Below are 24,330 nucleotides of genomic sequence, written 5' to 3'. Positions count from 1 at the left end.
AGCTCGAGCCCCCCTTCTCTTGGTATTGCCCAAAGACGAGAGAACGCCCGATGGGGGCGACTGTATAGTTCAGAAGGCAGTGGATGGAGGGGTAGCAGTGCAGTGGGAGAGGGGGATTGGGAGACCAACAGAGGAACATGATATGTTGTGACCATTTTGACTGGGGGCATGTGGCGCCCCCGCTGCGACTCTTGGTGACTGAGCGATGCACGAGTAGAGTGTGTGGTGACTCTCAATAGAATTGGAGAGACCAGTTCGTTTAAAGACTGGTCACTTTTCACTGAGGTAAATTCCAAAGCGTCGTATCTGCTAGAATGCACAGGCAGATTCTGATCTCCCCTGTGACAAGGATGGCATCACAGATAGCTACAGTGGAGCAACATTTCCGTATGCTCTTGTAGGTGTTTTGCCATCAACTACTGTCAGGGAAAATCAGAATGCAGAAATCTCAGCAGGTATGTCAAGAAAGAACTGATCTGTTTTTCCATTTTTTTTTTCTATTTTTAAATCTCTCTCTGGTCCAAGTTGCAGAGCATTGATCACTGCAAGCTGTTGTCTGTCATTCAAATCTGCGAGTATATTGCAGTGATTTTTAAAGGAGAATTAAATTCTTAATGCCTGCTTTCCAGTTGAACAAGTTACAGCTTTAGACTGGATACTTGTAATCTTGCTATTGAAGAGTTTTCAATTCAGCCAGTTCTCTGGAATGGACCAATGCCTTTTCTTTTTTCTCTATTGAGACATATTTTAGTATCCAGTCTTGGACAGTGGCTCATGGCAGATACATGAGAGGAGTACATAAATTCCTATAGTGCAGCTATTCGTGTAGTCCTATACCATCTACAGAGAGGAAATATTTCTTGCCTCCAGCTGTTGATCAGCTTATGCCCTGTAAGTATGAGACTCAAAGAAGCCAAACATATTGTTTGATTCTATGATTGTTGGCAGGATTTGAACCTGCTTATGAGAGCCCCAACCAATTGAGTGAATTGCCTCAAGCAACCTCGACAATGGGAAAACTAGGAAATAATGCTCATGAGAATAAATTTTTGGAACACATTTTTGAAACTTTCTTGCAGCATTTGTGAGCAGATGTAATCACCAAAGCAGCAGTAGCCCAACAGATAAAACTCCTTTTGGGCCTTGTTGATAACTCACATTTATTGTTGTTGGCTGTGGAGCCATGGATATCACTTGTGAAAGGGGGAAAGCAATGTTAATTATGTTCTTGAATGAAAAGACTCTTTGTTTCCCTCTTACAATGAAGACAACTTTGGTTTGCAATGTTGCAATTGCACTTTAGGAGTATAAAGAATTTTTTTCTTCCTCTTATAACAACTGTATTGTTATAAGTCTTTTTCAGTTTTCATTAGGACGATTCCAGCATAAAGCATCCCATTGTGACTTACACGTTGTTTAAGACAAGATTAATGACCACTCTTTCACAAATATTTTGTGCTTAAACAAGTGAATTTTCTCTTCATAGAGCAGATTTAGGGCTTGTCTATGCTACCCACTGGATCGGCAGGCAGCGATCGATCCAGCGGGGGTCAATTTATCGCGTCTAGTATAGATGCGATAAAGCGACTGCTGAGCGCTCTCCCGTCGACTCCGGGAGCAGCGCAAGCAGAGTCAATGGGAGAGGGTCAGCTGTTGACTTACTCCAGTGAAGACACCGTGGCAAGTAGATCTAACTACATCGACTTCAGCTACGCTATTCACGTAGCTGAAGTTGCGTATCTTAGATCGACCCCGCGTGGTAGTGTAGACAAGCCCCTAGTTTGAGCTAAGCCCCCAGCATTTCCAACTAAGGCCCTGGCTGCCTTGCGGGGTCTGTAGCAGCATAGCTATGGTGCTGTAGCTATGTTGGCATAACCCTATAGTGCAGACCCAGCCTACGCCAATGGAAGGGGTAGCGTTCTTCTGTCGACCTAGCTGGGGGATTAGTTCGGCATGAGTGCCATAGTTACATTAACCTAAAATGTAAGTAATTTTTGGTAGTTACCTAATACTGTCTTACGGTACTTCTCTGGCCCACATGACTGTAGCTTCTGAGCACGTCACAATCTTTAGCATTTTTAGCATGTCTTTCTGTGCCTCATTTCCCCAAGTGACTTGCTCATGGTCACTCAGGAAGTCTGGCAGAGCAGGGATTTGAACCCTGGTCTGCCAACTCCTAGGCTAGTGCTCTAATCGCTAAACCCGTGGTTCTCAGTCTGGGGTACACCTACCCCTGGGGGTACGCAGAGGTCTTCCGGTGGGTACATCAACTCATCTACATATTTGCCTAGTTTTACAACAGGCTACAGAAAAAGCACTAACTTGTCTGTACTGCTTTATATACTATACACTGAAATATAGTTACAATATTTATATTCCAATTGATTTATTTTATAACTATCTGGTAAAAATGAGAAAGTCAGCCATTTTTCAGTACTAGTGTGCTGTGACACTTTTTTGTATTTTTATGTCTGATTTCGTAAGCCAGTAGTTCTTAAGTGAGGTGCAACTTGGGGGTACGCAAGACAAATCAGACTCCTGAAAGGGGTACAATAGTCTGGAAAAGTCGAGAGCCACTGACCTAGACCATCCTTCCTGTCTGGAATTGTGACTTAAACTGTGTGTCACTGAGGAGATTCCTCTTGGTACAGCCCGAAAGGGATGAGCCATCTGCATTGGAGTGCTCTCTGTATTTCTTTACCCTTTGGTTTGAAATACACTGCTGAGGATGCTACGTGCCATTCGCTTCAATGAGTGAAGGTTGGGGATCCTAGCGCGTAGGTTTCAACAGGGTGCTGTATATCTCTGTAAAAGACGCCCAGAGAAGCAGTATGTTGTGAGGTGAATCAGAGGGGCGATGGGCATGTTCAAAGCGCTTAATGCTGCTCTGCCAACAGTTACTGCTGTTCAGTCCCGTTTTCTCTCAAACACCTTTGTGGTTCTCCCACTGCCCCTTATGCATGGGAGAAGGACCCTGTTAAAATCTGCAAAGCCACTCTGTTACCTTATTTACAATAGCTCCTTAAACCTCACCTCTGCCGCGGTGCCTGCTTCATGCCTGTCTGGCTTTGATTAGGTGAGGGGCAAATGGAGACTTCTGCTTAACTGTTTGTTTTGCTGTTGTCTTATCCTATGCTGTTTATCTGGGTTGTCTGATAGATAGATGTACTCTGGGGCAGGCACTGGCTCTTTTGTTACTCGTCTGTACAGTGCCTAGTACAATAGGGCTCAGTTGGACTTCCTGGGGTTACCACAATAAAAGTAGTAATAGAAAGATTAAGTAGTAGTTCAATCTCCCTTTTAATGAACATATGGCAACAAAGGCTTTGAGAAGAGGGAAGCCTAGTTCCTTAAAATAATCCTTCTCTGTCTAAATCAGGGGTAGCGAGCTGATTTTCAGTGGCATTCTCACTGCCTGGGTCCTGGCCACTGGTCCGGGGGGCTCTGCATTTTAATTTAATTTTAAATGAAGCTTCTTAAAAATTTTAAAAACCTTATTTACTTTACATACAACAATAGTTTAGTTATATATTATAGACATATAGAAAGAGACCTTCTAAAAATGTTAAAATGTATTACTGGCACGCAAAACCTTAAATTAGAGTGAATAAACAAAGACTCGGCACACCACTTCTGAAAGGTTGCTGACCCCTGGTCTAAATTATTCTATGTAAGAAATTGATTGATGCAAAGTAAAACAGTGTTCATGGCAATGGATGTGTTGCTTGTACTGACAACTTGATCATTAAAGTCATTAGTAAAATGTTAGTTACACTTTGATTAGGCTATAAATGGAAAAGGGAAAGAGGTTGCATTTGTCATGTATGAGACAAATGTGCACCCCAACAATAAAGATATAGGATAACATTTTTGAAAGTGCTTAAGTCACATTTTCAAAGGTGACTTAGGAGCCTACATCTGATCGATTTACGATCAGATTTAGACTCCTATAGGCCTAACTCACTCTAGAAAATGGGACTTAGGAACCATAACCATTCATTTAGTACCAGTATTTACAATTTTTATTTTTATATATGTCCTTTTGCCATAACTTTGCCTGAAGCACCTATAGAATCGTAAATGTATTGAAGTATCAATTTGATTTTTGTGTGTGTTTGTTCTTTTAACAGTACCCAAGCACCCACAATTTCCAGTGACATGAGCTGGAACTGCAGATCCTTAGTTCAATGATAACTGAATTATTTAACTAACAAAAAATAACCTATAGAGTTATCACAGTGCTGCTGCTCTGCTGGGGTCAAGCCTGGTTGTGTTCTCAGTCTCTATCTCTCTGACTTTCTTGGCTGTGAGTGGGAGTCTACGGCACTCCCAGTGTCCCGCGGGATGTGTAGCACAAAATCTTCAGATTTGTGTCCGTGTTACAGCCCGAACGAACTGCATATTTGTGGCTAACTATACAGGCGGTCAGGGTACTCTAGTAGTTCATTGGTACATATAGTGTTCGTATGAAACGTCTAATGAGAGAACCTTTCCCTAATACAGTACCTGAAATTAAAGAATTTTGAGGAAGAAGTCAGAGCCCACCGTGACCTGGATGGGTTCCTGGCCAGAGCTATCATCATACTGGATGAGACCGCAACCTCCTTGGATGATGTCCTTCGAGAGATGCTGAAACACTTCGCTGAAGATTCTGACAACACAGAGCCAAGCTGCAACTTTGACAAAATAATGAGCACTTTATTCACCGATTCGGGAGCCCCCAGGGAAGGGAATGGTAACTACCTCTTCATTTATTGTAGCTGTGGAGTTTCTATCTGAGCTACATGTTTTGACTCTTATGAACAACATCTAAATTGCTTTGTACCATTTTCATTATTGCTTATGAGTCTCAATATTTACTGCTCATTCCCCGTGACCACACGCTCATACGTTATGTGTCATGCCATTGGTAACATTTAAATCTGAGTCACTTATTAATGTGGTAGCTGAGTTATCCCATGTTGTGTCTGTCTGAATTGTTAAAAGATACATTTTATACTTAAACTGGAATATTGACTTTGTGTCTAGGTTAAGTCATATTGGTTCAGTCTGAAGGGATGAGTCATCATCAGCATTGAAGTCCTCTTTGTATTTCATTACCCTTTGGTTTGGAATATTTCTCTTTCTGTAAGAGCTTGTTTGTGGTGTTTGTTAGAGTCCCTTTGGGGCTGGGACCGCTTGCTCCCAGAAACACTCAGCTCTGCCATGGGAATCTCTCTAAGGCTAGGTCTACACCGGGGGGGGGGGGTCGACCTAAGATACGCAACTTCAGCTACGGTGTATCTTAGGTTGGTTTACCTGGCCGTGAGGACGACGGCGAGTTGACCGCTGCCACTCCCCCGTCGACTCCGCTTCCGCCTCTCACCGCGGTGGAGTTCCGGAGTCGACGGCAGAGCGATTGGGGATCGATTTTATCGCGTCTACACTAGATGTGATAAATCAATCCCCGATAGATGGATCACTACCCGCCAATCCGGCAGGTAGTGTAGACGTACCCTAAGCCTAAAATCACCCAACTTGACACATGCTTGTGAATTCCTCTGTGGCTCTGCTGATATCCTGCATGGTTGCAAATATCTAACCAGTTGAGGAGACCTGGACAGAACTTCCTTTGGAGCCATTTAACATTGTTTCTCAGTCAAATGAAAACAACGAGGAGTCCGGAACATATGTAGCTCTGCAGTTTCTCTTCATTTGCAAATTTAACACCATTAATTTGGGCTTGAATAGAGACTGGGAGTGGTTGGCTTATTACAAAAGCAATTTTCCCTCTCTTGGTATTGACACCTCCTTATCAGTTATTGGGAGTGGACCACATCCACCCTGATTGAATTGGCTCTGTGAACACTGGTTCTCCACTAGTAAGGTAACTCCCTTCTCTTCATGTGCCAGTATATTTATGCCTGTATCTGTAGTTTTCACCGCATGCATCTAAAGAAGTGGGTTTTTTTACCCATGAAAGCTTATGCTCAAATCGGGTAGTCTTTAAGGTGCCACCGGACTCCTCATTGTTTTTGTGGATACAGACTAACACGGCTAACCCTCTGAGACTTGACAATCAAATGAAAGTGACAGGAGGCAGTTCCTCTTCTCCAGAAATTCAGTGAGATGCCGTAGGAGCAACACCAGCTGGCCTACAGCATAAGACACTGGAGCCAGTGATCAAATCGTACTCAACCATGTGACAGTACATGGCACCAGCACCCGGCCCTCCAGTCCATTACCCATGCAACGCTAGCTGAAGGAAGAGGCATTGATTGCAAGCATCCTTATGCATTTTAGAAACTCTTCATTGAGAATAAAATATTTACGTGAATATACAAATGTGTGTTACTTAAAATACAGGGGTCCCACCTTTAATTTAATTAACAAATTTGACAAGACTCCTGAGTGAGTAGCACATATGTTCCTGCTTTGGTTATTCTGTGCTAAGCTTTCATTCGTTCATATACGCATATATTTATAGCTATATGCAATACAGATTTTCTGCCTCTTTTCAATGGCAATTGAGCATAAAGTTATAAATTGTTCCACAGAACAAGCAATGGGAATAAAATAGTCCAACCAAAGGATAAGATTTCATCTTTTGATAATTGGATTCAGCCTAACCTTATTTTATTTTTTTTCTATAAGAGAGGCCTTATAGCCTGACTCTGTCAGCTTTGTAACGAAGAGAAGAACATTGCCACTCAAGACTGTAAAATGTCTTTTAAGGACAGTATTTGAAAACATCAGGTTGCGTGTTTCTATCTTTTATCCTTTTTTCCTGTGCATCAATCCAATCAGCAGATAAGTGAATCAAAGTGCAGTATTCATGCCAGTGCTTTGACAATGTTTTCCATCAGAACTCTGCATGAGTCTGGTTTGATGAAGCTGCAATTCTACAGAGTTACAATTTCTAAGTGTCTCTTTTTTTTTTTTTTTTTTCTCTAGTTCACCTCCTATCCGATACGATTCAGGGGGTCACAGCAACCGTCACAGGGGTTCAATATCAACAGTCCTGGCTCTGTATCATGTAAGTACATCAGACTATTGGGAACCCTTCCTGGGGTGCTCAGAACTAGAAACATTTTTTTTTTCTGTACAAAACAATATGTATTGCACTTTATAAATGAGAATTTATTCCCTTCTGCTCATGGGCACATAATAATACTTTGCACTACCTTCCATCCACGGGTCTTGAATTGTTTTTTCAAACATTAATGAATTAAACTTCTTAGCACTGATATGATATACTGTGAATGTTCCCCATTTTACAGACGGGGAAACGGAGACAGACAGTTTAAGTAATTAACGAAGGTTGCACAATACTTTTTACATCTGTATGATATTAGATAAAATATTGCTGGAATACTGTGTCCAGTTCTGGTATGCACACTTTTAAAAGGATATTCAGAAATTGGATAGGTTCACGGTCTGGAAAACATTTGTTACAATGAGACACTTGAGCAGCTCAATCTGTTTATCATATCTAAGAGATGATTAAGAAACAGTTTGATCATTGTCTACCCACTACCTACCTAGAGGGAAGAGATCCTACGCCAAAGGGCTCTTTAATCTATCAGGCAAAGGTATACTGAGACCAGCGCCTGGTAGCTGAAGTGAGATGCACGTATTTAACAATTAGGGTAATTAAATATTGAAACAGACTATCCGGGGATATGGTAAACTCCATCACTTGGCATCTTTAATTTAGGACTCAGTGTTTCTGTGAAAGATATATATTTTAGTTCAGCCACAAGTTGTTGGGCTGGCTGAAATCACTGGGTGAAATTCTGTGGTCTGTATTCTGCAGGAAGTCAGACCTAGATGATCACACTGGTCCTTTCTGGCATTAAAAATCTATTAATCTAGAAGTCACTGACTGACTGATCTGGGAAATGAGCTCCGATCTTCTGACTTCATCCTCAGCATTACCACGCGCTCATATTTCTTTCAAACATAGGTTTAGAAAAGATGTAATAATGTCATTGGGAATATTATGTGCGTATCAAGAGGAGAATATATATGTCCCTTATTAGTCTGATAGATTGCTGAAGAGTGACTGAGAAGTCTTCTGTTTCAAACTGAAGTGGATATTGTGGTGGCATTGAGGATTTCCATTCCTCTCGTAATACTTGTCCTCATCTCTGGACCCTGCCACCACATCCATACTATGATGTTTGTTCTTGGCTCATAAATCTATCCGAGCTTTGGTTTGGTTGGGGTTTTTGCATGTTGTATAAGAGAGAGAGTGCTACAGAGAATGACTCTTCAGAGATAATTAAATATATTACATATTATACAGATTTCGGGTGTTAATTTGTTGTATGAAATTAAGAGCAAGTTACTTGTAGCATTGTATATGCACTGTTATTTACTGACCAGTCTACAAGTCGAACATGTGTATAGAACCCCACATCTGGGCAGATGGGTATTTGATGCGTAATTGTTTTACTCTAGTAAGTTGTTAAGTGCTACTGATTCAGTATGATTGAAGCTGTGTCTCAGCCAGGGTTAATCAGGCTATGTCCTGGGAACTCTGGAGGGGTGAAAGTTAATTGTGAGATTGTAACGTAATGCATGCTCAGCCTGTGTTACAACCTGTAGACTGGAATAGTGCTCACGGCCCCTCCAATCCCCCAGTAGGAGTGTTTTGGATCACTAGGTCTACATATGTGCCACGGTGACTGAACATGTTGAGAAGACTAACGATATTTTTACTTACCTGTTGGGGAAAGGATTTACTGTCTTTAGGCAGAATTTTTCAAGGCTTACCTTAACCACATCTTAATGGAAGGGTTTTCTCCTTTGAGCCATCATTTGGTGATGCATTTCCTTGTTGCTGGTGACTTGGTAGGTTTTGGAGAACAGATAGTTTATCATCCATAGCGTATGCTGAGGGATTTTTATATATGTGGCCACTATGTTCGGATCTGTTGCAGAAGACGGCTCAGTAACCTGCTTGCCAACATCCCTTTCACCGGAGGGCAGAGTCTGATATAAATTCATTAGTAATTAACATGATTGATTTAGTTTAGAATTCTCTCCCTAGTGGTGTGCACAGTTTGCAGGATGTCTGTCGAGAAATCATCACTTTTGGCACCTCGCAATTCTGGTAAACCCTAAGAAAGCTCTTCTCTTCTTTACCTAGTTTTGTCACATCACATACCCCCTCTCTAGGTTGAAGCTGTCTTTATTTGCTGAGTTATCTGCAGAAACAGGCACCTGTATGCTGTGATCATGGGGACCATACAAGTACTTAGATGGTAAACTCTCCATTTGTACAGTGCCTAGCAGAATGAGGTCCTTGTCAATGACTAGGGCTCCTATGCCCTATGGTAATACAAACGATAAATAATCATAATACTGTCAAGACAGTAAATTAGATTATAAACTTTTTTGGGAGAGAGACCTTGTTTTTTATGTCTATAAAATGTCATGTACACTACAGGACTGCATAAATAATATAGTTACTTTACTGCTATTGAGAGCTGCATAGAGAATGGTAGTATGTCCTTTAGAAAGCTATGTTTTTTTGAATGTTTGCCGTTCATTTCCAAACAGAGCATGGTTTGCCGTACTTTTTTCCGAGTTTCACGTCTGAGGGTTGATATAGAGGCATCAGTGGTTTTAATGTGTTTGATCTATAAAGTGTTCATATGGTATTGATTTCAATAAGGAAGCTGGAAGAGCTATTCCTTTCCCCCTCCCCACCTCAATAGAAGTCCCATCAATATGTGTGGAACAGTATCTGATATCCAAAGTAGGGATAATAAACATAAACAAACTAGAGAAATACAACCTAGAGGGAGCTACTATAAGGTGGGTGCATAACTTATGGCAAAACCATTCCCAGAGAGTAGTTATCAGTGGTTCACAGTCAACCAGTTCTGGGTTTGGTTCTGTTCAATATCTTCATCGATGATTTAGATAAATCGATGATTTAGCAGGGGTCACGAGCAGGCTTCAGGGGGTCCACCAAGCAGGACCAGTGTTAGACTTGCTGGGGCCCAGGGCAGAAAGCCGAAGTCCCACTGCATGGGGCTGAAGCCCGGGGCCCTGAGCCCCACCACGTGGGGCTGAAGCAGAAGTCTGAGCAACTTAGCTTCACGGTGCCCCCTGTGGCATGGGGCCTTGGGCAATTGCCCTGCTTGCTACCCCTTAACGCCGGCCCTGGCTTTTATATGCAGAAAACCTGTTATTGTGGCACAGGTGGGCCATGGAATTTTTATAGCCTGTTTGTGGGGCCTCAGAAAGAAAAAGGTTGAGAAGCCCTGGCGTAGGGAGCACACGTATAAAGTTTGTGGACGCTACCAATCTGGGAGGGGTTGCTTTGGAGGATAGGGTTATCATTCAAAATGATCTGGACAAACTGAAGAAAATAGGATGAAATTCAATAAGGACAAATGCAAAGTACCGTAAAAGCTGAAAGTCCAGTTTATAGTGCAGTTGGTGCAGGGCCATCAGGGGGCTGAGGCATAGGAGGGGCTACGGGGCGCGCTCTGGGAGGGCGTTTGGGTCCAGGGGGGGGCTTGGGGCAGGGGGTTGTGGCGCAGGAGGGGCTTGGGGTGCCAGATGGCAGGGAGTGCTCACCTCCAGCAGCTCCTTGTAAGCACCTCCCGATCCCTGCTGGTGGAGGCGCGGCCAGGCGGCTCTGCAGGCACTCTGCCTCTGTCCCCCATCCCAGAGCGCTGACTCCGTGGCTCCCAGCTCATTGGCCAGGAACCGCGGCCAATGGGAGCTGCAGGGGGCGGCGCCTGCAGACCAAGGCAGCAAGACACAAGAAGTAACTTTTCCACTCTACTACGCGCTGATTAGACCTCCGCTGGAGTATTGCGTCTAGTTCTGGGCACCACGTTTCAGGAAAGATGTGGACAGATTGGAGACAGTCCAGAGAAGAGCAACGAAAATGATAAAGGTCTAGAAAACATGACCTATGAGGGAAGATTGAAAATAATGGGTTTGTTTAGTCTGGGGACATGCTAACAGTTTTCAAGTACAGGTTGTTACAAGAAAGAGGGAGAAAAATTGTTCTCTTTAACCTCTGAGGATAGGAAAAGAAGTAATGGCCGTAAATTGCAGCAAGGGCAGTTTAGGTTGGACATTAGGAAAAACTTTCTGTCAGGGTGGTTAAGGAGTGGAATAAATTGCTTAGGGAGGTTGTGGAATCTCTGTATAACCTGCTCTTAAAAATCTCCAATGATGAACACCTGTCAGGGATGGTCTAGATAATACTTGTCCCTTTCATTGAGGCAGGACTTAGACTAGATGATGACCTCTTGAGGTCCCTTCTAGTCCTATGATTCAATCTTCCAATCTACTAGCAGTTTTTAGGTGCCTGCCTGCTATTTGGTGAAGTCGGGGAGTGCTTGCACCCAGTTTCGTGCTATCTGTAGGCCTTGCTGGAGCCCTAGGCATAATTGACAGCGTGAACCAAAGGCTGTGAATCAGAGTAGGCCTGGCCTTGGCAAAATAATACACTAGGTATTGGCTACCCATGTAAGCACTTTCCTGACCTGAGAGGATGGTACAGGAACACGTACCCAGCGTTCTCAGGTAACTATGTAAGCACATTCTTAAGAGATGGTGCAAGAACTCACTGACCCCTCGTAAGATAAGAATGGGATGATAGGACAATGGATAAGGATGTTTTGCTTGAACTAACAGGCGCATGGATAAGGGTGGTAACTAACAACATCTGGAGTGTCAAACGGAACTTGTTTGTATCAGTGTATAGAAGGAGAAGTCCTAGAAGGGGCATCTTTGTTCCGCCTAGGGAACAAGCTCCTGGTGTACTGACTCAGCAGGTACTTTGTCAAGGGCATACATGTGTTAGTGTACCTGTAGCTCCTATGAGGCGCTAGTACTGTGCTTTGTCGACAATAAACCCGGCCAAATGCCTTCGCCACTGAACCAAGCCTGTGTTTTTTCCTATGAATAACGCCAAGGTCTGCTGAATTAACGTGCTGCACTGTCTGCTAGTGCCGCTGATGTCGGAGCTCCAAGAGCAGCACACTGCCAGCAGTAACAACACTGCAGCATCAGCAACAACATTCCACTGCACTCACAACACTATCCCGTGGAAGATTGTGTTGAATTCTATTCCCTCTCCTGTAAACGAGTGTCCGAAGATGAGTAAACTTGCAAGGAGTGTCAGGAATCAGTACTCTAAAGAGGGCAGGAATCATGGTAGGAGGCTTATTTGCGAATGAGTTGGGAAGGATAATAGAATCCATGAAGAATCAATTCTTCTACTGGGAAACTTCACCACAGAAGGTTTTCTGTGCTGAAAATTTTGTCCTGTGGATTTTAGTTTCCATTCTGTTCTAGGACTGGACCTACCTAAAGCTGCTGTGCGTGACCCAAATAGGTATTAAATACTTAGACCAAAGTTGTTGAATTTTTTTAACTGACCGAGTCTTCAGAGGGACTGTCTTCTTGAACATTTCAAACATTTTAATTGAGCCATATTTTGTGTATGTGAAAGAAAAATCTGTTTAATATGTTCCTTTAGTGGCAATAGAGTCTCTTTTCCCATCCTGGCATCAATCAGCTAGCGGAAGGTGTATTGTTGAAGGCTTTCGAAAACAAATTCACTCCCAGTCTGTGGACAATCATGGAAAATTTCAGCCCAAGAAACCAACTTGTCAGAAAGCTGTGAGCAACTGAAAACTGACTTTTATAGTGAAAGGATACAGTCCCAACATAAGCAGCAGGTGTCATCAAGCATCCGCTACAGTCACTTATGACATGCCTATTTGGACGTGTTCATAGAGCAAGTCACTTCCTAACAAAGCACTGATCAAAGGTGAAATTGTGGTACAAATGTTCTGATTAATTAAATACATACGGTTTTATGACATAAATTCATGCTTTCTCTTCTACAGAAGGCAACCCTAAGAGTTGAATAATCACGTGTGTGAGTAATACTTATTTCCGTGGCAATCAGGATTTGAAAAAATAAGCTTATAACCCAAAGGTGTACAGTGCTATTATCCACAGTTTTCCTTATTTCCTTCTCCCTTTGTGACTCTAATTAAAAGAGAGGGAGGAAGGTTATGAGGGAAAGAAGTGGATGAGTTGTGCACTATAATTATATCTATTATTTTACTGTATTTTTGCTGTAGCTAGTGTAGAAAAGCTTTTAATAGAGCTGTATTTTTAGAGCATATGCCTTGCCTGAAGAAAAATTACAACTCACTTAACTTGAGTGGAAGATTTGTCCGGGAGAATAATCTGTTTTTCCTGTAATATTAATTGGAAAATAACCTAAAATAAATCTTTTGCCATTGTTCTTCTGCAGTGTGTCGTTCCTCATCCTGACCCTCAGCTATCCTTTAAACTGACACTGCTGTCTTTCTTTTTTCCAAAACTGTATTTATTTCTCATTTCTATTGCTGGAGTGAGAGTAAGACTGAATGGGGCAGGCATGGTGCATAATGATACAAGTTTATGTTAATTGTTTAAAACATCTAAAGCAAATGAAAGGATGGTGATTGGAGTAAGAATTTAAAAGCTTAACTAAGGAAAACATTCAAGATCTAATGTAAATCCCCCAAAATAAGAAAAGTGAAGTTTAACTGAACCTTTTTCTTGCTGTGCTTTGGTACAAAATGTTGCAGTTGAAAAATATTTGTAGATAACCTTTTTAATTCATATCTGCAAAAACTGACTGCACAAAATATCCCTAGCAAGAGAGGACACTTGGTCTACCTCGGCTGTGTTTGTTCTGGACTCTGGGGGGGGGGGGATGTCTTCTCTCTGCCTCTCCTCACCCCCGAATTCCTCTAATTCGAAGAGTGACGAAAATCAAACAAGCTAAAGCCAAAGTTATTCTGATTACCCCGACCTGATCAAAAGAACAGTAGTTCTCAGATCTACTGCAACTATCTGTCTCTCCCCACAATTCCAGATCTATTGACCCAGCAGAGGTGTCGGAGTTGCCATCTGGACCCAGACTCTCTCCACTTGACAGCATGGGCCATAGGACTTTGAGAGATCTTGAACTGTCCTGTTCAGACAAGGTACAGGAGATTCTATTGAACTCTAGGAAGTATTCAACTTGCCTGTGTTACGATCATAAGTGGAAAAGGTTCTCTTTGTGAGTAATCAACAATAACATGAAACCCAGCTTCAGCTCCTGTTCAGTCCATACCAGAGTACAAATGTAATTTGAAACCTCCATATTGTTAGTAAAAGTACATCTCGCAGCCTTCTCTTGTTCTTTGCTGCTTAGTCCAGCGAAAGACTCTGTTCAGCCACAATCTGAAAAAAGATTTTTGAAGGGGTTAATGAACATCTCCGGTTAGAGAGCCCACATCTACGTGGGATCTTGGTCTCCTACTCATTCAGCTCATGATCGTTCCTTCGAACTCATGAAAGAATGTTCCCTGCTTCATTTGTCAATTAAAACAGCCTTTATTGCAGCCACAGAAAGAGAGAGAGCTTCAGGATCTCATGGTGAGACCCCCTTTTACAGTTGTTTGCAGAGATAAAGTTATCCTTTGTTTGCATCCAAAATTTCTCCCCAGACTGTTAACAGAATTACGTCCCAACCAAACTTGCCAGTAGCTTTTCCATAGACCTCACTCTCGCTCACAGAGAAAGCTAATCTACCTACCCTGGGTGCTAATAGAGCTGTAGATTTCTATTTGAATGGGCCTATGAAATACAGGAGATGCCCTGTGTGACACAACACAGTGGCATTCGTTTGAGTACTAGTTTTAATGTGGGTGCGGCCTCTCGGATGCACCAAGTTCATAGGCAGCTCTGGACTGGCTCTTTGCCCCATGTGACACTTAGGGTACGTCTACACTACCCGCCAGATCGGCAGGTAGTGATCGATCTATCGGGGATCGATTTATTGTGTCTAGTGTAGACGCGATAAAATCGATCCCTGATCACTCTGCCGTCGACTCTGGAACTCCACCGCGGTGAGAGGCGGAAGCGAAGTCGACGGGGGAGCAGCAGCGGTCGACTCGCCGCCGTCCTCATGGCCAGGTAAATTGACCTAAGATACACCAACGTTGCGTATCTTAAGTCGACCCCCACTCCCCCCAGTGTAGACCTAGCCAGAGGCTCACTGGTGGTTCACTATGCTGTGTCAGCAACTCCTGTCAAGCTTGACACGCTCACTACACCTTACACCCTGTTGTCATAATCTGTACCTAAAAGGTGTCTCACGAAGTATCATGTGCAAACTGGTAACACGCTGGTCAGGAATATTATTGCATGATGTATGAGTGGGTGTTGTATGGAGAATTATAAGTATGTGCTGGAAATATGTTCTTAAAAGGTGTTTTGTAGTCAGGGCTTAAGTCACCTCATCCTAGACAAAGGAATGGTTCTGTCTGCTTGAATGGGTCTCCAGTGTAAACTGAGCAAGGGGAGATAATGAAGGTACCTTTACATAAAAGGTAAACAAAGCCATCAAACTAAAGAGTGGAGGAGATCACCACAAACTGTCACGAGAGCGGGAGGAGACTGCAAAAATTAACCTGGCTCCAAGCAAGCTGAGCCCCCCAGGAGGGCTTCCTGACTTTGAAAACAAAGATAAAACTTCAAGGATATGAGCAGAGAGGAAAAGCCATTTTTGGCATTCCTCACTTGAGGAGTCAGAGAAATGAAGCACTTTGAGCTCTGTATGTTGGGTCCTGGCTAAAGGACAGGCCAGCCAGGCTGGAAGAACGACCGTGGTGAGAAAAATTTCTTTGAACAAAAGACTCTGGTTTGTTGTGTTTTAGCTTTAGAAGCATATTTTTACTTCTGCTAGTTTGTGACCGTTTCTGTCCTTATTCCCTATACTTGGTATCACTTAAATTATGTCCTTTTGCTAATAAACTTTTTACGTTGACCATAAACCAACTCAGGGCTTTGATTGAAGTGGGGGGGTTGTCAACCCCCCCTGAAGTGAATTAGCTGCTTATTACCATCTCTTTAAAGGAGCAGCGAACTTGATACGGTTTTGTGGGTGCTACAGTAAGAATGGCAAAGAAGGGTGGTTTGGGGGGAGAACTGGGGGCTGGAAGGGTTGTTGAGGTCCCCCTGTAAAGAGTAACTGGGTGGTGGAAGCCAGGGGGAGATCCGTGTGTTTGATACCAACAGCCAACTTATATGAGACTTGAATCAAAGCTGCACAGCAAACAGGCACTTAGGGTAACAGAGCAAGGGGGAGGGATAGCTCAGTGGTTTGAGCCTTGGCCTGCTAAACCCAGGGTTGTGAGCTCAATCCTTGAGGGGGCCACTTAGGGATGTGGGGCAAAATCAGTACTTGGTCCTGCTAGTGAAGGCAGGGGGCTGGACTCGATGACCTTTCAGGGTCCCTTCCAGTTCTAGGAGATAGGATATCTCCATATATTATTATTATTATTATTATAAGTGGTGATTAAACCCCTTACTGGTCTAGGTTGAACTCCAAAGCGTGTCACCAGTATCCATGCATCTCTGGAACAGTTTAAAAGAACTCTGTACCTATTGCACTCTGTCTGGCAATCTGAAAGGGTGTGTGCCATTTTGAACATCAAAGTGAACAGGAAGGCAAGATACTTTACAGACAGAGCAGCTCAACAGTCCCTGAAGTACATTTCTTTTCCAGTTCAGATGACTTAGGATGCTGTTCTTCAGAGCAGGAGCTCTACCAGAGGTCAGTGAGCTAAACTGTACACTGCCTCAGTCCAGGGTGGAATAAGTCTTGTTAATTTGCTCACTAGCCTATTTGCTGGAAGCTGGGAATGGGCGACAATCACTTGATGATGACCTGTTCTGTTCATTCCCTCTGGGACACCTGGCATTAGCTACTGTCGGAAGACAGGATACTGGGCTACATGGACCTTCGGTCTGACCCAGTAGGGCCATTCTTACATTCACTGAGTTTACTACTTACAGAAATCCACTGCACTGTTTCCTCTGCCACTTTGTGCTTGTTTGAAATAGGCAATGGCTTGTGTTGCCTTCTAGTTTTTGTTAGAACAGAAGTCTTCAGTCAGTCTTACCAGGTGGTGTGTCTGAGAATTCATGGATAGAGTGGCCTGTTAGATACTAGACACAGAAACCAGAGTAAATAAGAGATTTTGTCAAAATCTGGTTGGTTGGTTGTTCTTGCTTCACTCTTGCATTTGGCAGTGTTCTCATAGGAGGTGATTTGCTGGGGACTTCAGGCTGCAGGAGAGGCAGTCCCCAGCTGACAGATCCTGACTGATGTGATGCAGTCTCGTACTTCCATGCAAGTAGAAATATGTATTTTGAGTGTTTCATCCATGAGCTTGAGACTTCTGAGCCAGAGCGGATAACTTTTGGGACTCTGGTCATTAACAGCACCCTTCGGTCAAAAAGCCCTTCCAAAGATTGTCATCGGACTGAAAATAAAGGGGCTGATCTGGGTAAGACCTCTTTTAAACCAGATCTCATCCCTGAAATACATGAGTGTCTAAATGTTTTTTCTGTCTCATAGGAGCCAGTTGATTTTGATAGTGAATTCAAAATATAGTGTAGTGGACCTTCTCCCAAAACCAGGGGTCAGGAATTAATCTAATCCCAGCTTTCATGAATCACTTGGCTTGTAAAAGGAGCTTTGGGAGGCATTGGGTCTCCTCAAGTCTCCCCTACATATTATTCCCCTCTATGTCCAGCCAGCTAGCTCCTCCATGCCCCTGAGGTTAAGGGATAGATCATGCTCTGTACCTGTGTAGGTTCACATACTAATACTTACTTACCTCCTAGGACAGTGATGAGGCTTAATTATCCAATGCTTAAGAAAGAATTTGCCATATAAGTTATTAATATAGCAGCAAGCAACAGCCTGCAGGTCTTTTCTTGCATCTCTGTCCTTGATGTTCTTGTTGGGGTGATTCTTGAATAACCCCTATATTTTTATATGGGTTATTTAAAAGGAATTCTTCATAGCATTTTTATTAACTTGAAGCAATGTTGGCACCAAGCTATTCCTTTCTTGCCAGGATACAGTTCCTATTTTTAAAAGGGCTGAGTTTGGAAAAGTCAGACCATGAGGAGGCAAATGTCAAGTTGTGGAAGAGCCATTTCCTTTGATTGCATTTATAAGGCACATGAAGGATTTGTTTTGAAATTGTTCAGTTGATTTGATAAAGCTCTCATGACTAACGAAGCAAAGGAATAATCTTTCAACAAGATGGGAGTATAGCTTGATATTTGCTTATTCTAATATATTAATTATGTCATCATAATGGTCCCTCTGGAGAAGCTAACTAACTCAAACTCCCAGGTAGCATTTTAAAACATGATGCATGAGGCTATTTTGAATGCTGAGCAAAACTGCTGTACAAACAATAATAACTTTTAAGAGTAGTAAATAATTTTTCAGTTTTAATGTCTGTAATTAATCATAGCATGGGACACTGATGTGTCTCTGCTTCATCACCGAACATAACTAGGAACGTGGATTGGATTTTGCACATTTTAAAAAGTAATTATTAGTCTGGACTCCAAAGAATTTCTCTGTTATCGTCTTAAAGTTACAATGAAAAATCCCTCTCATTATTATTTTAGATTTGAAAATAGCACATTTTCAAATCTGAGATGTTTAAAATACAGTAATTGGTGCAAAATTATGCCTAATAATAACACAATGCATCGTTTTTAATCATGAAATGTACTCTTCTGCCATGTTTGTTCCTTGACAGCTATCTATTTTTCTGTAAAAAGAAAGGCTCCTTTAGAGGAGTGATTACAGGACTTTATTCTATTAATGAAACCCTGTGAATACAAGTGCCTTTGCCCTCATGCTTACAAGAGTAAGCTTTCTAATGTTCTTAAACACCTATTTTTTCTGTATAAAAAGTCTGCAGCCACCATAATCAGCCTTGCTTGTGTAGTTCTGGTTATTTCTTTGCGCACAGGGATGTTGTGGAACCTTTCTCCGCCTTCAATTTACTTCTCCATTCAAGCTGTCAAGTCAAAAACCTTCTTGACCAATCATTTAACTCTCCAAAGATGAATTATTGGTGATTGAGGAGATGGTCCAATTTCTGCTCTGGCCAGTTCTTCCTTGCATTCTGTTCTGTAGACATTCTTTTTGATGGTGACAGGTAAGGATGGGATCTACTTTCACCTGGATAGCCCACCAGGAGAGGTTCAAGACTATATCAAGAAGCAGGTCTGTGGGACTGGGTATTCTAGTACATTACCAGATATTCCTCTTGGCAAGGTGTCAATAAAAGTCTCTAAATGGACCTTCCAAGTTGTCAAGACTGCGTCCCTCACAAGTGGTTCTGGTCTCAGAAGGTTTAAGACTTGATATATCATGCTTGGGGCATTGTTTTCTTAGACGTACCTGCAGTGCAAAAGAACCAAAATGTTGCTGTGCTACTCTAGGACAGGAAAAGGATAGCTGGCTAGCTCTAATGAGCAATCATGGTTCCATTTTTCTTACTGGTGAAAGTAATTAATTTCCTTTCTTGACCTGATGAGATTGCTTGTTTTTATTTCTGACGAGTGTGTATATCTTAAACATTAATAATTTGTGTGAGAAATGTCTGTTCTTGCTTAGATAAGATCTTAAGGTCTTCAGCTGGCGTGAATCTCTGTATCATCAGCGAAGTGGAGTTATGCCAGTTCACGCCACCTGAGAACCTAGCCTCTTGTCTTGAACGCTGCTTTAAATGTAACTTTAAAACAAAGAAATATATTGGGCAGTGATGCAGAAATGAGAACTGTAATTTAAAGAGCCTTTTATGAATACCGTGTTGTTAGAGAACATGGTATTATGACATCGTCATAAATAAGGCCTGGTGTTTAAACACAGTGAATCATTTCATCTGGATCATTTTGTCATGACTGCATTTCAGCCCAGTCTTTTATTTTAGAGGGCTTTCACAATTTAAAAATTGTAACGTGTCAGTGAATGCTAGTGCTCATGTGAGGATATGTGCAGTGTTGCCCCAACCGTAGTGTTAATCCAGGGAGCTTGGGGAAGGTTATAGCTGAAAGGTCTCTAGTGAAGCAGAGCAACAGACAGACTAGCTTTAGGGATCATGTTACTTTTTCTTTTAGCATAATACAGTGGTCCCCAAACTGAGGCGTGCCCCCTAGGGGGGCATGGAGAAGCATTCGGGGTGGGGGGGGTGTGGCGAAGCCCAGGCCAGCCCCCGAGAGGGGCGGGGAGGGAATGCCACCCAGCCCCACTCTGCCCCCAATTCTGCTCCAGCTCCTGGACACAGACCTGCCCCCAGCTGTGGCCCCGCCCTTGGCCCCTGACTCCCAGCCCATCCATGACTCCGGCCACAGCCTTGGCCCGACTCTGGCCCTGCTCCCGGCCCTGGCTCCTGACTGTGGCTGGGGGGGAAAGGGGACGAGATAAAGAGTTTGGGGACCACTGGCATACAGGCTTGTCTACACACGGAAGTTGCACCTGTTTCAATCAGGTTAAACACTGCTTTCGTTAAACCCCTGCCAAGACACTTACATCATTTTAACGTTTGTTTAGCTCAGGGGATGGCAAACTTTTTGGCCGAAGGGCCCCTCTGGTATGGAAATTGTATGGCAGGCCATGAATGCTCATGAAATTGTGGGGGTGAGGGCTCTGGGGTGGGGCTGGGGGTGAGGGGTTTGGGGCAAGAGGGGGATCAGGGCTTGGGCAGGGGGTTGGGGCACAGGAGGAGGTCAGGGGTGCAGGTTCAGGGCGGCGCCTACCTTGAGCAGCCCCCACAAGCAGTGGCATGTCCCTCCTCCAGCTCCTACACCGAGGCGCAGCCAGACAACTCTGTGCACTGCCCCGTCTGCAGACGCCACCCCTGCAGCTCCCATTGGCCGTGGTTCCCAGCCAATTGGAGCTGCGGGGGTGGCGCTTGGGGCAGGGGCAGTGTGTGGAGCCGCAAGCCCCAGACTGCGCTCCCCAGCAGGAGCTCAAGGGCCAGATTCAAACGTCTGATGGGCCGGACGCGGCCCGCAGGCCGTAGTTTACCCACCTCTGGTTTAGCTTATATCAGTAAACTTACCAACACAAGTTAAACTAATAGAAGACAGGCTGAAACAGATTTTAAGTGCCCACACACATGGCTGAAATAAATCAGTAGATAAAATCACACCTTGAATTCAATGGTGCAGTTTTGGGTGCAGAGTACTGCTTGTAAATTTCCTCCTACGGTGCTGGAAGAAATCCCAAAAGAGTTCTATTGTTGCATGATATTCATGAAAGGTGAATGACTTGAAGTGCTAGACTCCGAAGTCCTTTAGCCACAAAACAGGTGTAGCATGGATAGTGACCATGCAGGCTTTCCCATTGCCCACTGATATACTCAGTGTTGCCAAATCTCATAATCTGATCATAAATCTCATGATATCTGAGAATCTCATTTTTTATTTCTGAAATTAAAGTTAGGTTCCTGAAAAGAGCTGGACTCAAGTGGAGCCTAATGGCTAACAGGCTGGACAACAAAGAAAAAGCCTCTCTATTTTTTTCAATAAAATCTTCTGACGCTGCAGGGAGGCTCAAACTTTTGAATGCCTTGGACTGGCTGTACTGCTTACTTCGCCTTTTGATTTGGAAGGTCCCTTTTAGGAGTGAAAAGGTCTCACAACTAAATCAAAGTGTGGTCTTTTTGCTAAGAAAGCCTCTTGTGATGGTTAGATTTGTGGAGTGGTCATCTGTATTGAACTGAAGTCACCTATTCAGTTCTAGTAGGTTTACTTAATAACTATCCTATTGCAATAACCTAGTCACTCCCCTCTGCTGCTGTATTTTAATGGGTTTCCTACAGGCAAAAGTCTTAATACTCGGTTAACTCTTTGAGCTATCCAATGAACTATTTTGGCTTCTAGCTCCAAAATCCACATGCAGTACAACGAATTGTGTAACTAACTGTGTACATTGGTTTTTGTGCTAAGAAATTAAGATCTCAGCCCTTAATTGGAAAACTTTTAAACAACGAGACTATAATTTGCTGTTCATCAGCTTGGTAGTCTTTTAGAACAGGCCTTGGTTAACTTTCTTTTGCATGTTCTCCCATTTTGACTTGTTTTTCGTTCTTAAAGGAATACTAGATACGTTTAAAAAAAAATGTAAATCTGAAAAGTTTCCAAAAACCATTTGGAATAATCAGAACAAATTGAATATGTTTTTAAAGAATCCATCAGTGAGTCATTGACTATGAACTAAGCATAAAATAACTCATTTGGATGGAGTTATCGTAACATAGTGCAAGTCCCATGGGCGTACATGGCACTATTCTGGCTTAGCACAAGGAAGTTATCTTGTTCTGGTTCAAGAAGCTATTGGCTTTTAACATGCATTCTGACTTGGCAGAACAGAGTGTCATTATTTCATTGCTGGGCATTGTATAGTTTTTCACTGACAGTCCCACGAGGGGAATTGTTGATGTCAGTCTGAGTGTCATTCCAGTGTCGTGGCTCATGTTTAATGTGAGATTTTCTTTTTGGTTCATATCATCTCCTTGCTTTTATTCCATCTTTTTCCATCAACCACTTCAGCTCTTTCATCAATTCACTGGCTTGTTGGCCTGGTATCCACAATGGTGTCCTGGCAGGAAGAAACTTCTATGTTACTGAAGGCTATTTTGCAAAGAGAAGCTAACCAGTATCTACTGTTAATCCCAGTGCCTGACTCAGTAGGCATGACCTCTTCTTCTAACCATATTACATCCATATAATGGTCACCATTTAGACAAAGTCAACAGTTACCCCACCCCAGTATATACCATAATTGTTTCCTGTTCTAAGTCTACCATAATGTGTTTACTCTTGATATATGTTGACTTTTTGATGGTGACCACTGAAATTTTGTGTACACATCAAACTTGTAAGCTTCATACTGAAAAGTGAGAGAGCTGCAAGTGTGTGTGTGTATATATGTGTGTGTGTGTGTATATATATATATATATATATATATATATATAGTGTGACAAAGTTCCTCCTCTATCTTGGTGGGTCCTGCGCTTATTGGCGGATTTTCTTGCCTCAGAGATTCATCATGTGGGTTGGGGAACAGCCCAGAGACCCTCCCCTCTGGAAGAACCCACAGTCCAGGTCAATTGGGAGGTTTGGGGGGAACCCGGGCCCGCCCTCTACTCCGGGTTCCAGCCCAGGGCCCTGTGGACTGCAGCTGTCTAGTGCCTCCTGTAACAGCTGCATGACAGCTACAACTCCCTGGGCTACTTCCCCATGGCCTCCTCCAAACACCTTCCTTATTCTCACCACAGGACCTTCCTCCTGGTGTCTGATAACGCTTGTGCTCCTCAGTCCTCCAGCAGCACACCCTCTCGCTCTCAGCTCCTTGCGCCTCTTGCTCCCAGCTCCTCACACTCGCACCACAAACTGAAGTGAGCTCCTTTTTAAAACCCAGGTGCCCTGATTAGCCTGCCTTAATTGATTCTAGAAGCTTCTTCTTAATTGGCTCCAGGTGTCCTAATTAGCCTGCCTGCCTTAACTGGTTCTAGCAGGTTCCTGATTACTCTAGTGCAGCCCCTGCTCCGGTCACTCAGGGAACAGAAAACTACTCATCCAGTGACCAGTATATTTGCCCTCTACCAGACTCCTGTACCCCACTGGTCTGGGTCTGTCACAAAATATATATATATATATATATATATATATATATATATAAGGAAGACGTTGAATGCAAGTATTTTGCCTGCAGTCAATGCCTACAATAATTTATTCAGCTAATGATGGTTAGGTTGAGTGGCAGTGGAAGATTGCTGTGTGTTTTGCCTGAAGAAAATTAAAACTTTCAGAAGACTTGGAGCCATCAAGCTCTGTACGTTGTTGTCCGAGTAGCTGCATGATCTTACTATTGTTAATCATCTTTCTCCGACATATAGCCTCCTGTAGATTGGAATACACAAATGTAGTATCATGTTTCAAATTAGGCTCTGATCTTGCATTGAGAAGCATATGCACCTGCGTAGAGCCCCAAGCATGCCTTAATGTAAGATCAGGGCATTGTACTGTAGGCAACTTGGAACAGAGATAGCGTCTTCTTAAGAGTTTGTTCAGCACTTTGCACAATTTGGCCAGGATCCTGACTGAGGCCTTTGGCCACTGCCGGAATACAAATAATAACTTTCAGAACTCCAGGCGAGTCTTCCTTTTTAAAGAACTGCGTTAATCACTGAGCTCAAAGGCTAAGGAATGAAAGTGTTGACTCAGTGAGCAAACTGAGCAGAATACAAGAGGGTAGATTTTGCTAACCGTGCATTAACTGTTCACCTCTCCGTTCATGCATGAGGCTTTACCAATTAATATGGGTGAAAGTAAGATGACCTAAGATGTTGGACAACTTGACAGATATCCTGTCAGTCCCAAAGCTCTAGAAAGTCCCTGTGCTTACCCCAGCTATCTTGCTGAATTGGAACCCAC

At 43.0% G+C, this 24,330-nt stretch overlaps 1 protein-coding gene across 1 annotated transcript in view; it reads left to right on the top strand.

The window, feature by feature from the left end:
* Window positions 1-24,330, top strand: part of SLC4A11 (solute carrier family 4 member 11) — a 170,534-nt gene that overhangs the window by 70,505 nt on the left and 75,699 nt on the right. The window contains exons 5-6 of the mRNA XM_026648175.2: window positions 4,504-4,735; window positions 6,934-7,015. Coding sequence (XP_026503960.1) covers window positions 4,504-4,735; window positions 6,934-7,015 — 314 coding nt within the window. The remainder of the gene's footprint in view (window positions 1-4,503; window positions 4,736-6,933; window positions 7,016-24,330) is intronic.

This window comes from Terrapene carolina, unplaced genomic scaffold, assembly GCF_002925995.2.
Source record: "Terrapene carolina triunguis isolate 2854851 unplaced genomic scaffold, T_m_triunguis-2.0 Scaffold66, whole genome shotgun sequence".
Lineage (NCBI taxonomy): Eukaryota > Metazoa > Chordata > Testudines > Emydidae > Terrapene > Terrapene triunguis.
This window is presented reverse-complemented; position numbering and strand designations above follow the sequence as displayed.